This window comes from Rattus norvegicus, chromosome 4 (genome assembly GCF_036323735.1).
Source record: "Rattus norvegicus strain BN/NHsdMcwi chromosome 4, GRCr8, whole genome shotgun sequence".
NCBI lineage: Eukaryota > Metazoa > Chordata > Mammalia > Rodentia > Muridae > Rattus > Rattus norvegicus.
Window position 1 is genome coordinate 54318765 of NC_086022.1, and position 12651 is coordinate 54331415.

Sequence of the window (12651 nt, forward strand, 5' to 3'; positions counted from 1 at the left end):
CTATTTCACAGATATTTGCTCAACAGTCACACAAGCCACCCTCTTAATAACAGGCGGGAAATGGAAGCAACCTAAATGTCTTTCAGTGGATAATGCCCGTGTCTGTCTCATTTTGGTGTTCCTAAGTTTTTATTCAATTTCTTTCTCCCACCTACTGTCATTCAGTCATTGATGTCGACACTTGCTATGAATTACTTTGTTCTTTTACTTTACATTAAGATTTTCTACGTTTTACATAGGGAGGTCTGACAGAGTTTAATGGACTCCTTAGAGACTTCACACGCTCTAAACATGAGGGCATAATTCCTTATGTTTAAAACATGAGAGTAATGAAGGGCAAGATTTCCTTTCATTTGATTATTTTTGAGGTTTTTTTTTTTTAACAATGAGGATGAGTAGATGATTTGCCATGATAAGTACAGCATTTTACCAAGAAGGATATAATGTTCATTCTGTGACCCATAGAAGTATACTAGCAATGTAACAATAGGGAGAGCCACATTTTCCTCCTAAAATAAAAAAGTTAAATGTGTGATAGAAGTGGTGAGTTTTATAAATGCTAAATGCTGGAGTACATGCAACTCAGTCTCTTGATTCTTGGCTCAGACTTGTCTGTTATATGACAAATTACTAATAATTCGTCAGTTGACCTAGGAATAAAATGCAAATTTGGTTATCAAACCTTATTTAGTGTTCAAAATTTATTTCTTGTTTTTAAGAATGTAGGTTAGAGTCAGTTCCTTTTATGAAGACAGAAAGCAGCTTGTTATTTTAACAAGCGGGCAATGCTGTAAGATTTGGTCTGGCAGCGTTCTATGGTGTTCTTAAAGTTGTCTAATTTGTTGCCTACATAAAAAGCAACTTTTGCTTTCTCCCTTGCTGCTGTTAAGAAAACAAGTGCAGGTGAATAAAACGAAAAGAACGGTGAGCCAGAACGGTGGCACACAGCCCAAATGCCAAATGCTTGGAGGTTAAGAAAGAATGAGCCCCAGTTCCAGGTCAGCCAGAGGAACTTAATAAAGCCTTGCTCAAGCAGGCATTGACTGGGAATGGCATTAACTTAGCAGTAACAGTATTTGCTTAGCATATGCAAGACCTTGGGTTTAGTTCCCAGTATCATTCTCACAGTTACATATGCAAATGAATCACAAGGCAAACATTTTCAATTGCATGAGAAGTTGTCTTCGAAATTTGGCATAGATGACATAGAGTGGGCTTTCAACACGGATAACCAAGAACTTATTCTTTTTAAATTTGTCCTTGCTAAGGCATATAATTGACAAAAAAGGGAAAACCAAAACAGTTACATTTAGTTCTCTACGGGATCAGATGTGATTTAACTGTTACCGAATTTGTATCATATTTAAGAGAAAAAAAAGCTTACTGATTTAAACACACTAGGAAGTTCTGTCCTTTAAATTGAGTTAAAGTGCCTCTAAACAATGTTGAAGACTTAGTAGAGTTTCCAACTTGGCTGTAATAAATTATTTATTTATTTATTTATTTATTTATTTATTTTTAGTTATAGATTATACAACTTGTCACAAAGCATCCCTGAAAAATGAAGCAAGACGAATAATAGTTCAATGAAGAGCAGCCATCCCACTTTCATCTCCCACAGTGACCTCATATCAGTATCTTTCTCATCTTTTGCACTAGATATTTGAGAGATCAAAGTGAATAAGAAGTAATAAGTGCTTGGATACTAATTAATTCTCTGCAATGCGAGTGTTGTGTTTTAAACACTCCTTCTTTGGGAGCCTTCTTGAGTCCAGTGGACTACCCCAGACTCTATTAGTCTTCCTTTTGATTCGATGTTGCTTGACTGTGGATTTTAGGGCACCCCCACTTATCCCTAATGTGCCTTTCCTCTGTGCCTGGAATGCCCCAACTGAGTCTTGTGCCACGAGGTTTAATCAGCCACTAGATCTTAGTCTGTTCTCTTTAGTAGGAAGCCCCAGAAAAACTGCCATAGGTCATCCTGTCACAATATTTTATTCTGATCGTCTGGGTCTCTATCCTCACATAGATGAAATGCACACAGCTTTTCATGGAGGTATACCCCAGCTGGGGTCTCTAAAATCTCATTTGGAAATAGCTAAGGGTGACATCCATCATTACATGCCAATAGACAATGTGGGCTTGGCTGTCATTGACTGGGAAGACTGGCGGCCTACCTGGTCAAGAAACTGGAAATTCAAGGATATTTACAGGAATAAGTCTATTGAGTTCGTCCAGCAACAAAACACACAACTTAATTTGACAGAAGCTGTCAAGAGGGCTAAACAAGAATTTGAAGAGGCAGCAAGGAATTTTATGGAACAGACTTTAAAATTGGGAAAATTACTTCGTCCAAATCACTTATGGGGTTTTTATCTTTTTCCTGATTGTTATAACAACAATTTTCAAGATGCCAATTACAAAGGAGATTGCCCTGATATAGAAAAGCAAAGGAATGATGCTCTCTTCTGGATATGGAAGGAAAGCACAGCCCTGTACCCATCCATCTATTTGAAGAGCAGCTTAAAGTCATCCCCACTGGCAGCACTCTACGTCAGAAATCGCGTACAAGAAGCCATTCGCATGTCTAAAGTAAAAGACCCTCATAATCCACTTCCTATTTTTGTATATTTCCGCCCTGTCTTTACTGACCTAACTTTCCAGTATCTGGAACAGGTAAGCAAATCAAGGTGTGGCAGAGATCATCTTTACAGACTGCGTTGGGTGGAATTTTATTGTTTTAAAGGATGAGATTTAGTCTTTATTATTTTTCAATATATACATGAAGGAAGTGTTCGTTTTAATGTAGGCAAAAATGAGAGTACTTGAAATCTTTTAAAATTAAAAGTAGAAGTTTTGGTGTGGGTAAGTGTTCACTCACCTCAGGTGTCATTCCTTATGAGATAACTAGATAAGCTTTTATTTTTTTGTTTTGTTTTTGTTTTGTTTTGTTTTAATTCAGACCCTCTTACTAAGACCTGAAGTTTGCCCATGAGGTTAGTATTTCTGGCCAGTGAGCCTGGGGGTGGGGGTGGGGATCCGCCTGCCTACCTCCCCTGCACTGTTTGCAAGCTTGCATGTATGCAGCACCATGCCCAGTTCCATTTCTATAGCATGGGTCCTAGGGGTGGAACTTGGATCTCCATGTTAGCACAACGTCCATCTTCCCAGCTCTGCACTTGAATATTGATTTTCCTCAAATGAGATTATTAGAGTCCATAGAGAACTATATGTGGTATAGACTATAACTGTTTCTCTTTTTTATTTAATAGATGGATTCTCTTAGAAGTAGAAGTAATGAGAGCAATGATAGTTTCTGTTTTAGAACAGTAACAAAATGTGTGAAGAGTATATAATGAATATAGAGATATTTAAAATATTGTTGGACCATCATATTTAGCTTTGTCGCGGGTATAACACTTTTACCTCATCCACATGGACTAACTCTTCCTGTCATATTTCCAGGATGACCTTGTGAATACAATTGGTGAAACAGTTGCTCTGGGTGCCTCTGGAATAGTAATGTGGGGAACTCTTAATTTATCACAAACTATGGTAAGTTGAGGTGGCAGATAAAAGATTAAGATATTTACAGTCTTATTGTTTAGATGATTGATTAGGTGTTCAATAAGAACATAAGCATGGGGTTTCGCTGATCAGATGTTCTCTGTGCTATCTGAATTGAGGTATCTTGTATTTGTTGGTTGTCAAGCAGGATGTGGCATCTGATCCTGTTTTGTGCCAAGGAATGAGTTAGTAAAGATTAACTAAAATCCTATAGGTTCCCTGGTTTGTAAGAAGCAGAACCAAGAATCCAGCTTCTTTCCAACAATGCGGTGTTTGGTATCAGACAACAGCACTCTTTATTTTAATTGTATAATTGTACATATTGGTTCTTTATTCCTGATTCATTAATCCTTTTGACCCTAAAAGAAAGTAAATGTTTATATTATTAAACTGAAGCAGAGAGGTTCCTCTGCGGAACGGAAGTGCAGACTGGACAATGGAGAAAGTCAGATGAAAACCGTGGCCCAGGATGTCTGGCCTAGCACTGTTAGAGGCCAGGTTTGATATTCTAGGAAGGGGAGGAGCATTTTGAGAAGTGTGACATCTTCCTGTCTTCTATTGTCTATTCATCTTTTGTCTTCTATGTTAAATATCACCGGTCCTATTTCATTAAAAATATCAAGATAGAGATATTTGTGAGTTTTTTCAAGGTAGCCTCAGTTTTCTGCCCATTTCCAATAGAAATAAATAAAAATATATTTAGAAAAGTTAAATATCTCAGTAAATTCTGCTGTATCCCCTAAAGCTATTTAAAGTTGGAATCGTCATAGGTATACTCTAATTCTACAAATTGTTGTTTGTTTTTCTCAAAACTGAAAATGCTTTTCTCAAGAATAATATTAATTCAAATGGGGAATCATAACATAAATTTTGCCCACTATTTAATTTAAAAGTAAACCAACCAGAGATGTCAAGATGGCTTAGTGGATAAAGTGCTTGTCATCCTGGAATATGAAGAGGAAGGGGAGAAGTGACTCCTGAAACTTTCCTCCACCTTCCACATATGTGCCATGGCCTATGTGTATGCTTAAGTATATTCCGACACATTCACAATAAAAACAACAAAAGAGAAAACAGAGACCACTGCTCCCAGTGAGTAGGAGGAAGGGACACATTACTAAACTGTCATACTTGTTACAGGATCTTAAATGCTCATTCCTTTTTATTGGTTTTTATTTATTTTTGAGCAATCGTGAATATATACAATGAAAAAGTCACACATGCTCTGCGTTTCCCCCTTCCACTGTTGCAATAGACGTGATGAATAAGGAATAATGTAGAATTAAAGTGTGGAGCCATGTCATGCAGAGGGTTTTGCAGTCCTGCCTCTCAGAAGAAGATCAGAATAATGTGTGTGTGTGTGTGTGTGTGTGTGTGTGTGTGTGTGTGTGTCTGTGTCTGTGTGTATATGTATGTGTGGTGGTGGTGGTGGTGGTGGTGGTGGGGTGTGTGTGTGTGTGTGTGTGTGTCTGTGTGTGTGTCTGTGTCTGTGTCTGTGTGTATATGTATGTGTGGTGGTGGTGGTGGTGGTGGTGGTGGTGTGTGTGTGTGTGTGTCTGTGTGGATATGTATGTGTGGTGGTGGTGGTGGTGGTGGTGGGGTGTGTGTGTGTGTGTGTGTATGTGTGTATGTGTGTGTCTGTGTGGATATGTATGTGTGGTGGTGGTGGTGGTGGTGGTGGTGGGGTGTGTGTGTGTGTATGTGTGTGTGTGTGTGTGTCTGTGTGGATATGTATGTGTGGTGGTGGTGGTGGTGGTGGTGGGGTGTGTGTGTGTGTGTGTGTGTGTGTGTCTGTGTCTGTGTCTGTGTCTGTGTGTATATGTATGTGTGGTGGTGGTGGTGGTGTGTGTGTGTGTGTGTGTGTGTGTGTGTATGTGTGTGTGTGTGTCTGTGTGTATATGTATGTGTGGTGGTGGTGGTGGTGGTGGTGGTGGTGGTGGGGTGTGTGTGTGTGTGTGTGTGTGTCTGTGTGTATATGTATGTGTGGTGGTGGTGGTGGTGGTGGGGTGTGTGTGTGTGTGTGTGTGTGTGTCTGCGTGTGTGTCTGTGTGTCTGTGTGTATATGTATGTGTGGTGTATGTGTGGTGGTGGGGGTGGTGGTGGTGGTGGTGGGGTGTGTGTGTGTGTGTGTCTGTGTCTGTGTGTGTCTTTGTCTGTGTCTATGTCTGTGTCTGTGAACAGGGAAAGAGACTAAATGGCCAGTCACTGGGCAGAAAAAAGTCTTTCTTAGCTGTCACACAGTCTTAGTATAAGCACCTTGTGAGTTTGGTTGGTTGGGACAGGAAGTGATTTCCAGTCTTATCACAAGTGGGTACAGGTTAACTGGGTAGTGGTGGTGCACACACTTTTAATCCCAGCACTTGGGAGGCAGAGACAGGCAGATCTCTGCTTTGGAAACCAGCCTGGTTTACAGAGTGAGTCCCAGGACAGCTAGGGCTACCTGGAGAAACCCTGTCTCAAACTAATCCTCCTACAAAATAATTGTTTAATTTTTTCAAAGGAACATACTTCATTATAATTTCTGTGAGTGAAAAATTGACACATGCTGATGTTTTATCCCAGGGATCTTCAGTAAGATTCACTCAGGGATAGCCTTCAACTTTGATGCCACTGCTTTCTATTTAAGGCGCTGTCATAACATTTTCTCTTAAGACTCTATACATCTCTGCTAACTTTCCCTGATCAATGATCAGTTTTAGTTTTATCATTGTTATTCACCATTTCTGATCCACATTCCCGTGGACCCACGCCCCCATCACATTTCCTCTGATTCACAAGGAATCTGAGAAGTAGTGGTTACAGTTTTATGCTTGTTGGCCTCTGCTAGAACTGAACAGAAACAAGTATTGAGAAAAAGCTTTTTCTTCCACTTCACTCAATCAGATCCAGTGACGTGATGGTGCCAATACTACTAGTCTTGCCTAATGAGACTTGATTGCTTATCGTCCAGAAATTTGTGAGTGGTTAAACATAGCCATGATTAAAAGCAAAATAATAGGAAGGTAGGGTAAACAGAAAGGTATAAAACTAATGTTTAAAACAATAACTAATAAAAATATAAAAATTATATGTTTCCACTAAATATAAACATAAGAACTAATGTTCAAAATATAGCAGGTGTTACTTGATGTTCACCTCAGTCCCAGAGGTTGTGTGTGTATATATATATATATATATATATATATATATATATATATATATATATATATATATATATATATGGTTGGATGCACTCTAGGATACACTCACATCACGTGTCCATACTGTGGAATGGTGGTGTGCTCAGTTCCCAACTCTGCATCCAGTGTTGTTAGATTGGTAACTCGAAACTGGCCATGGTGGGTGTATTTTATGATATATCTTATATTTCCAGCTTAAATCTTTTCCATAGAGTCCAAGTAATCCAAATCATAATCATTCCATTAGTCTGTCGTTTGCCTCACCCTTGTTTCTGCAAATTTCTGCAGTATTAACTGAACTTGGTATAAAGTTTCATCTATTTGGCACTGAAAAGATAGCCTTATAGAATATTGACAGTGTGCATACTTGGTCAGATTGGCAGTCTGTGCATACTTGAAACTGAGGGAACCAAGAAAACAAAGTTCCCTAAATCAACATGAGCAGAAATTATATGAATTCAGAGAGATTGGAGCCACATGCACAGGACCAGCACCTATGTCTTCTACGTATATATTATGAATTCCAGTTTAGTATTTTTATAAGACTCCTGAGCGTGCCAATGAATGAGTCTCTTATACCTATTCTTGGGTTCTTTTCCTTCTGTTGGTTTGTTCTTCCCAACTTCAGTGTGAAAGTTTTTATTTTATCTTATTATATTTAATATTATCTTTTAGAAGCATGTTCTTTTCTAATGTGAAGAAGAAAGGGTATGGAACTGGGTGGGAAGAAAATGGTTGAGGAACTGGGAGCAGAGGAAGGGGAAACTGTAATCAGGATATATTTTCCGAGAAAAGAATCTATTTTTAATGAAATAGAAATTTAAATAAAAAATACAGTGATTTTGGAACATAAGATGAAGTACTTAAAGAAAATAGTTGACAGTAGGAGCATTTTACTGGCAATTAATATTGGTATGTAAGTCCTAACATGCAATATGTTTTAATCATTTTTCCTCCCTAACTTCTCCCAGATCTTTCCCACTTCCTTAACACCCCCAACTTCATACTGTTCTTAATTTTTCCACTCCCCTTTCCTCTTGCTTCTCCCTAAGAGCAAAATAAAATATCAAAAAACAAAAAACTAAAAATGAATAAAATACAAAACCCACCAAAAGAAATCAAAAAAGAAACAAACAACTCCTTCCTCTCAACACACAGGCACATGCATATGAATATGTGTGCACACTCTCACACATACACATCACAGTCCATTTTTGTTGGCCAATTTTACTTCTAGGCATGGGTCCCTATATGGAGTAACATTTAAAGGAAGAAACAATAGTATGTAATATTGAATCTTTAGATCAGAATGTCACGTCTTTACCCAGGGATAGAGGGAAGATTCCATCATCAACGGCCTTTATGGCTCTTATCACATCCCTCCCTTGAATAGGGTCTGTAAATTATTTAGATGATGATCTGATACTGGGGAATAAATAATAATCTATTCCAACCAGGAAAGTCTAGATATTCACTTCCAAAGCTGTTCAACAGAAGGGTTTAGTTTATGGCCTAATGTTTCAGTCATACCTTGGTAGTTGCTGCTTTCCTCCTCCTTCTCCTCCTCCTCCTCCTCCTCCTCCTCCTCCTCCTCCTCCTCCTCCTCCTCCTCCTCCTCCTCTGCCTCTTTTCTTTTTTTTCCATCTTTATTAAATTGGTTATTTCTTATTTACATTTCAAATATTATTCCCCTTCCCGATTTCCATGCCAACATCTCCCTAACCCCTCTCCCTCCCATTCTATATGGGTATTCCCCTCCCAATCCTACCCCCATTACCACCCTCCCCACAAGAATCCCACTCACTGGGGATCCAGCCTTGGCAGGACCAAGGGCCTCCCCTTACACTGGTGCCCTTACTAGGCTATTCATTGCTACGTATTCAGTTGGAGCCCAGGGTCAGTCCACATATAGTCTTTGGGTAGTGGCTTAGTCCCTGGAAGCTCTGGTTGGCATTGTTGTTCATATGGGGTCTCAAGCCCGTTCAGCTCTTTCAGTCATTTCTCTGATTCCTTCAACAGGGGTCCCGTTCTCAGTTCAGTGGTTTTCTGGTGGCATTTGCCTATGTATTTGCTGTATTCTGGCTGGGTCTTTCAGGAGAGATCTACATCCAGTTCCTGTCAGCCTGCACTTCTTTGCTTCATCTATCTTATCTAGTTTGGTGGCTATGTGTGTATGGGCCATATGTGGGGCAGGCTCTGAATGGCTGTTCCTTCAGCTTCTGTTCTAAACTTTGCCTCTCTCTTCCCTCCCAAGGGTATTCTTGTTCCCCTTTAAGGAAGGAGTGAAGCATCTGAATTTTGGTCATCCTTCTTGAGTTTCATGTGTTCTGTGCATCTAGGGTATATCAAGCATTTGAGCTAATATCCACTTATCAATGAGTGCATACCATGTGTGTTTTTCTGTGATTGGGTTATCTCCCTCAGGATGATATTTTCCAGTTCCCTCCATTTGCCTATGAATTTCATAAAGTCATTGTTTTTGATAGCTGAGTAGTATTCCGTGTGTAGATGTACCACATTTTCTGTATCCATTACTCAGTAGAACAGCATCTGACTTCTTTCCATTTTCTGGCTACTATAAATAAGGCTGCTATGAACATAGTGGAGCATGTGTCTTTGTTGAATATTGGAGCATCTTTTGGGTATATACCCAAGAGAGGTATATCGGGGTCCTCAGTTAGTGCAATGTCCAATTTTCTGAGGAACCTGACTGATTTCCAGAATGGTTGTACCAGTCTGCAATCCCACCAACAATGGAGGAGTGTTCCTCTTTCTCCGCATCCTCGCCAGCATCTGCTGTCGCCTGAGTTTTTGATCTTAGCCATTCTTACTGGTGTGAGGTAAAATCTCAGGGTTGTTTTGATTTGCATTTCCCTTATGACTAAAGATGTTGAACATTTCTTTAGGTGTTTCTCAGCCATTAGGCATTCCTCAGCTGTGAATTCTTTGTTTAGCTCAGAACCCCATTTTTTAATAGGGTTATTTGTCTCCCTGCAGTCTAACTTCTTGAGTTCTTTGTATATTTTGGATATAAGCACTCTATCAGTTGTAGGATTGGTAAAGATCTTTTCCCAATCTGTTGGTTGCCGTTCTTCCTAACAACAGTGTCCTTTGCCTTATAGAAGTTTTGAACTTTTATGAGATCCCATTTTTCGATTCTTGATCTTAGACCATAAGCCATTGGTGTTTGGTTCAGGAAATTTTCTCTAGTGCCCATGTGTTCGAGATTCTTCCCTACTTTCTCTTTTATTAGTTTGAGTGTATCTGGTTTTATGTGGAGGTCCTTGATCCACGTGGACTTACGCTTTGTACAGGGTGATAAGCATGGATCGATCTGCATTCTTCTACATGCTGACCTCCAGTTGAACCAGCACCATTTGCTGAAAATACTATCTTTTTTCCATTGGATGGTTTTGGCTCCTTTGTCAAAAATCAAGTGACCATAGGTGTATGGCTTCATTTCTGGGTCTTCAATTCTATTTCCCTTGTCTATCTGCTTGTCTCTGTACCAATACCATGCAGTTTTTATCACTATTGCTCTGTAATACAGCTTGAGTTCAGAGATAGTGATTCCCCAGGAAGTCCTTTTATTGTTGAGGGTAGTTTTAGATATCCTGGGTTTTTTGTTATTCCAGATGAATTTCCAAATTTTTCTGTCTAACTTTATGAAGAATTGGATTGAAATTTTAATGGAGATTGCATTGAATCTGTAGATCGCTTTTGGTAAAATGGTCATTTTTACAGTATTAATCCTGCCAATCCAGGAGCATGGGAGATCTTTCAATCTTCTGAAATCTTCTTCAATTTCTTTCTTCAGAGGCTTGAAGTTCTTATCATACAGATCTTTTTACTTGTTGGGTTAAAGTCATGCCGAGGTATTTTATATTATTTGGGACTATAATGAAGGGTGTCTTTTCCCTAATATCTTTCTCAGCCTGTTTATCCTTTGAGTAGAGGAAGGCTACTGATTTATTTGAGTTAATTTTATACCCAGCCACTTTGCCGAATGTGTTTATCAGGTTTAGTAGTTCTCTGGTAGAACTTTTGGGATCACTTAAATATACTATCATATTATCTGCAAATAGTGATATTTGATTTCTTCCTTTCCAATCTGTATCCCATTGACCTCTTTTTGTTGTCCGATTTCTCTGGCTAGGACTTCAAGGACTATATTTAATAAGTAGGGAGAGAGTGGGCAGCCTTGTCTAGTCCCTGATTTTAGTGGGATTGCTTCAAGTTTCTCTCCATTTAGTTTAATGTTAGCTACTTGTTTGCTGTACATGGCTTTTACTATGTTTAGGTATGGGCCTTGAACTCCTGATCTTTAGAGGACTTTTGTCATGAAAGTGTATTGAATTTTGTCAAATGCTTTCTCAGCATCTAATGAAATGATCATGTGACTTTTATCTTTCAGTTTGTTTATATAATGGATTACGTTGATGGTTTCCTGTTTATTAAACCATTCCTGCATGCCTGGTATGAAGCCTACTTGATCATGATGGATGATTGTTTTGATGGGTTCTTGGATTCGGTTTGCAAGAATTTTACTGAGTATTTTTGCGTCGATATTCATAAGGGAAATTGGTCTGAAGTTCTCTTTATTTTTTGGGTATATGTGTGGTATAGGTGTAAGACTAATTGTGGCTTGATAGAATTCGGTAGCACTCTGTCTGTTTCAATTTTGTGGAATAGTTTGGATAATATTGGTATGACGTCTTGTATGAAGGTCTGATAGAATTCTCCACTGAACCCATCTGTACCTGGGCTCTTTTTGGTTGGGAGACCTTTAATGATTGCTTCTATTTCTTTAAGAGTTAGGGGGTTGTTTAAATGGTTTATCTGTTCCTGATTTACTTTCAGTACCTGGTATCTGTGTAGGAAATTGTCCATTTCCTCCAGATTTTCCAGTTTTGTTGAATATAGGCTTTTGTAGTAGGGTTTGATGATTTTTTGAATTTCCTCTGATTCTGTTAAGTCTCCCTTTTCATTTCTGATTTTGTTAATTTGAACACACTCTCTATGTCTTCTGGTTAGTCTGGCTAAGGGTTTATCTATCTTGTTGATTTTCTCAAAGAACCAGCTTTTGGTTCTGTAGATTCTTTGTATAGTCTTTTTTGTTTCTACTTGGTTGTTTTCAGCTCTGAGTTTGATTATTTCCTGCCTTCTACTCCTCCTGGGTATATTTGCTTCTTTTTGTTCTAGAGCTTTTAGGTGTGCTGTCAACCTGCTTATATATGCTCTCCCCTGTTTCTTTCTGCAGGCACTCAGCGCTATGAGTTTTCCTCTTAGCACAGCTTTCATTGTGTTCCATAAGTTTGGGTATGTTGTACCTTCCTTTTCATTAAATTTTAAGAAGTCTTTAATTTCTTTCTTGTTTTCTTCCTTGACCAGGTTATCATTGAGTAGAGCATTGTTCAACTTCCATGTATATTTGGGTGTTCTTTCCTTATTGTTATTGAAGACCAGCTTTAGCCTGTGGTGGTCTGATAGGACACATGGGATTATTTCTATCTTTCTGTATCTGTTGAGGCCTGTTTTATCACCAATTATATGGTCAATTTTGGAGAAAGTACCATGAGGAGCTGAGAAGAATGTATATCCTTTTGTTTTAGGATAGAATGTTCTATAAATATCTGTTAAGTCCATTTGGTTCATGACTTCTCTTAGTCTGTCTATGTCTCTCTGTTTAATTTCTGTTTCCATGATCTGTCCATTGATGAGAGTGGGGTGTTGAAATCTCCTACTATTTTTGTGTGAGGTGCAACGTGTGCTTTGAGTTTTAGTAAGGTTTCTTTTATGTATGTAGGTGCCCTTGTATTTGGAGCATAGATATTTAGGATTGAGAGTTCATCTTGGTGGATTTTTTCTTTGATGAATATGAAGTGTCCTTCCTTATCTTTTTTTA

At 38.7% G+C, this 12651-nt stretch overlaps 1 protein-coding gene across 3 annotated transcripts in view; it reads left to right on the plus strand.

Moving 5' to 3' along the window:
* Hyal5 (hyaluronoglucosaminidase 5) overlaps nucleotides 1-12651 on the plus strand; it is a 71630-nt gene that overhangs the window by 12122 nt on the left and 46857 nt on the right. For all 3 annotated transcript variants that reach the window (XM_017592781.3, XM_006236166.5, NM_001024321.1), the window contains 2 exons: nucleotides 1523-2676; nucleotides 3466-3555. In XM_017592781.3, coding sequence (XP_017448270.1) covers nucleotides 1723-2676; nucleotides 3466-3555 — 1044 coding nt within the window. In that variant the 5' untranslated portion in view covers nucleotides 1523-1722. The remainder of the gene's footprint in view (nucleotides 1-1522; nucleotides 2677-3465; nucleotides 3556-12651) is intronic.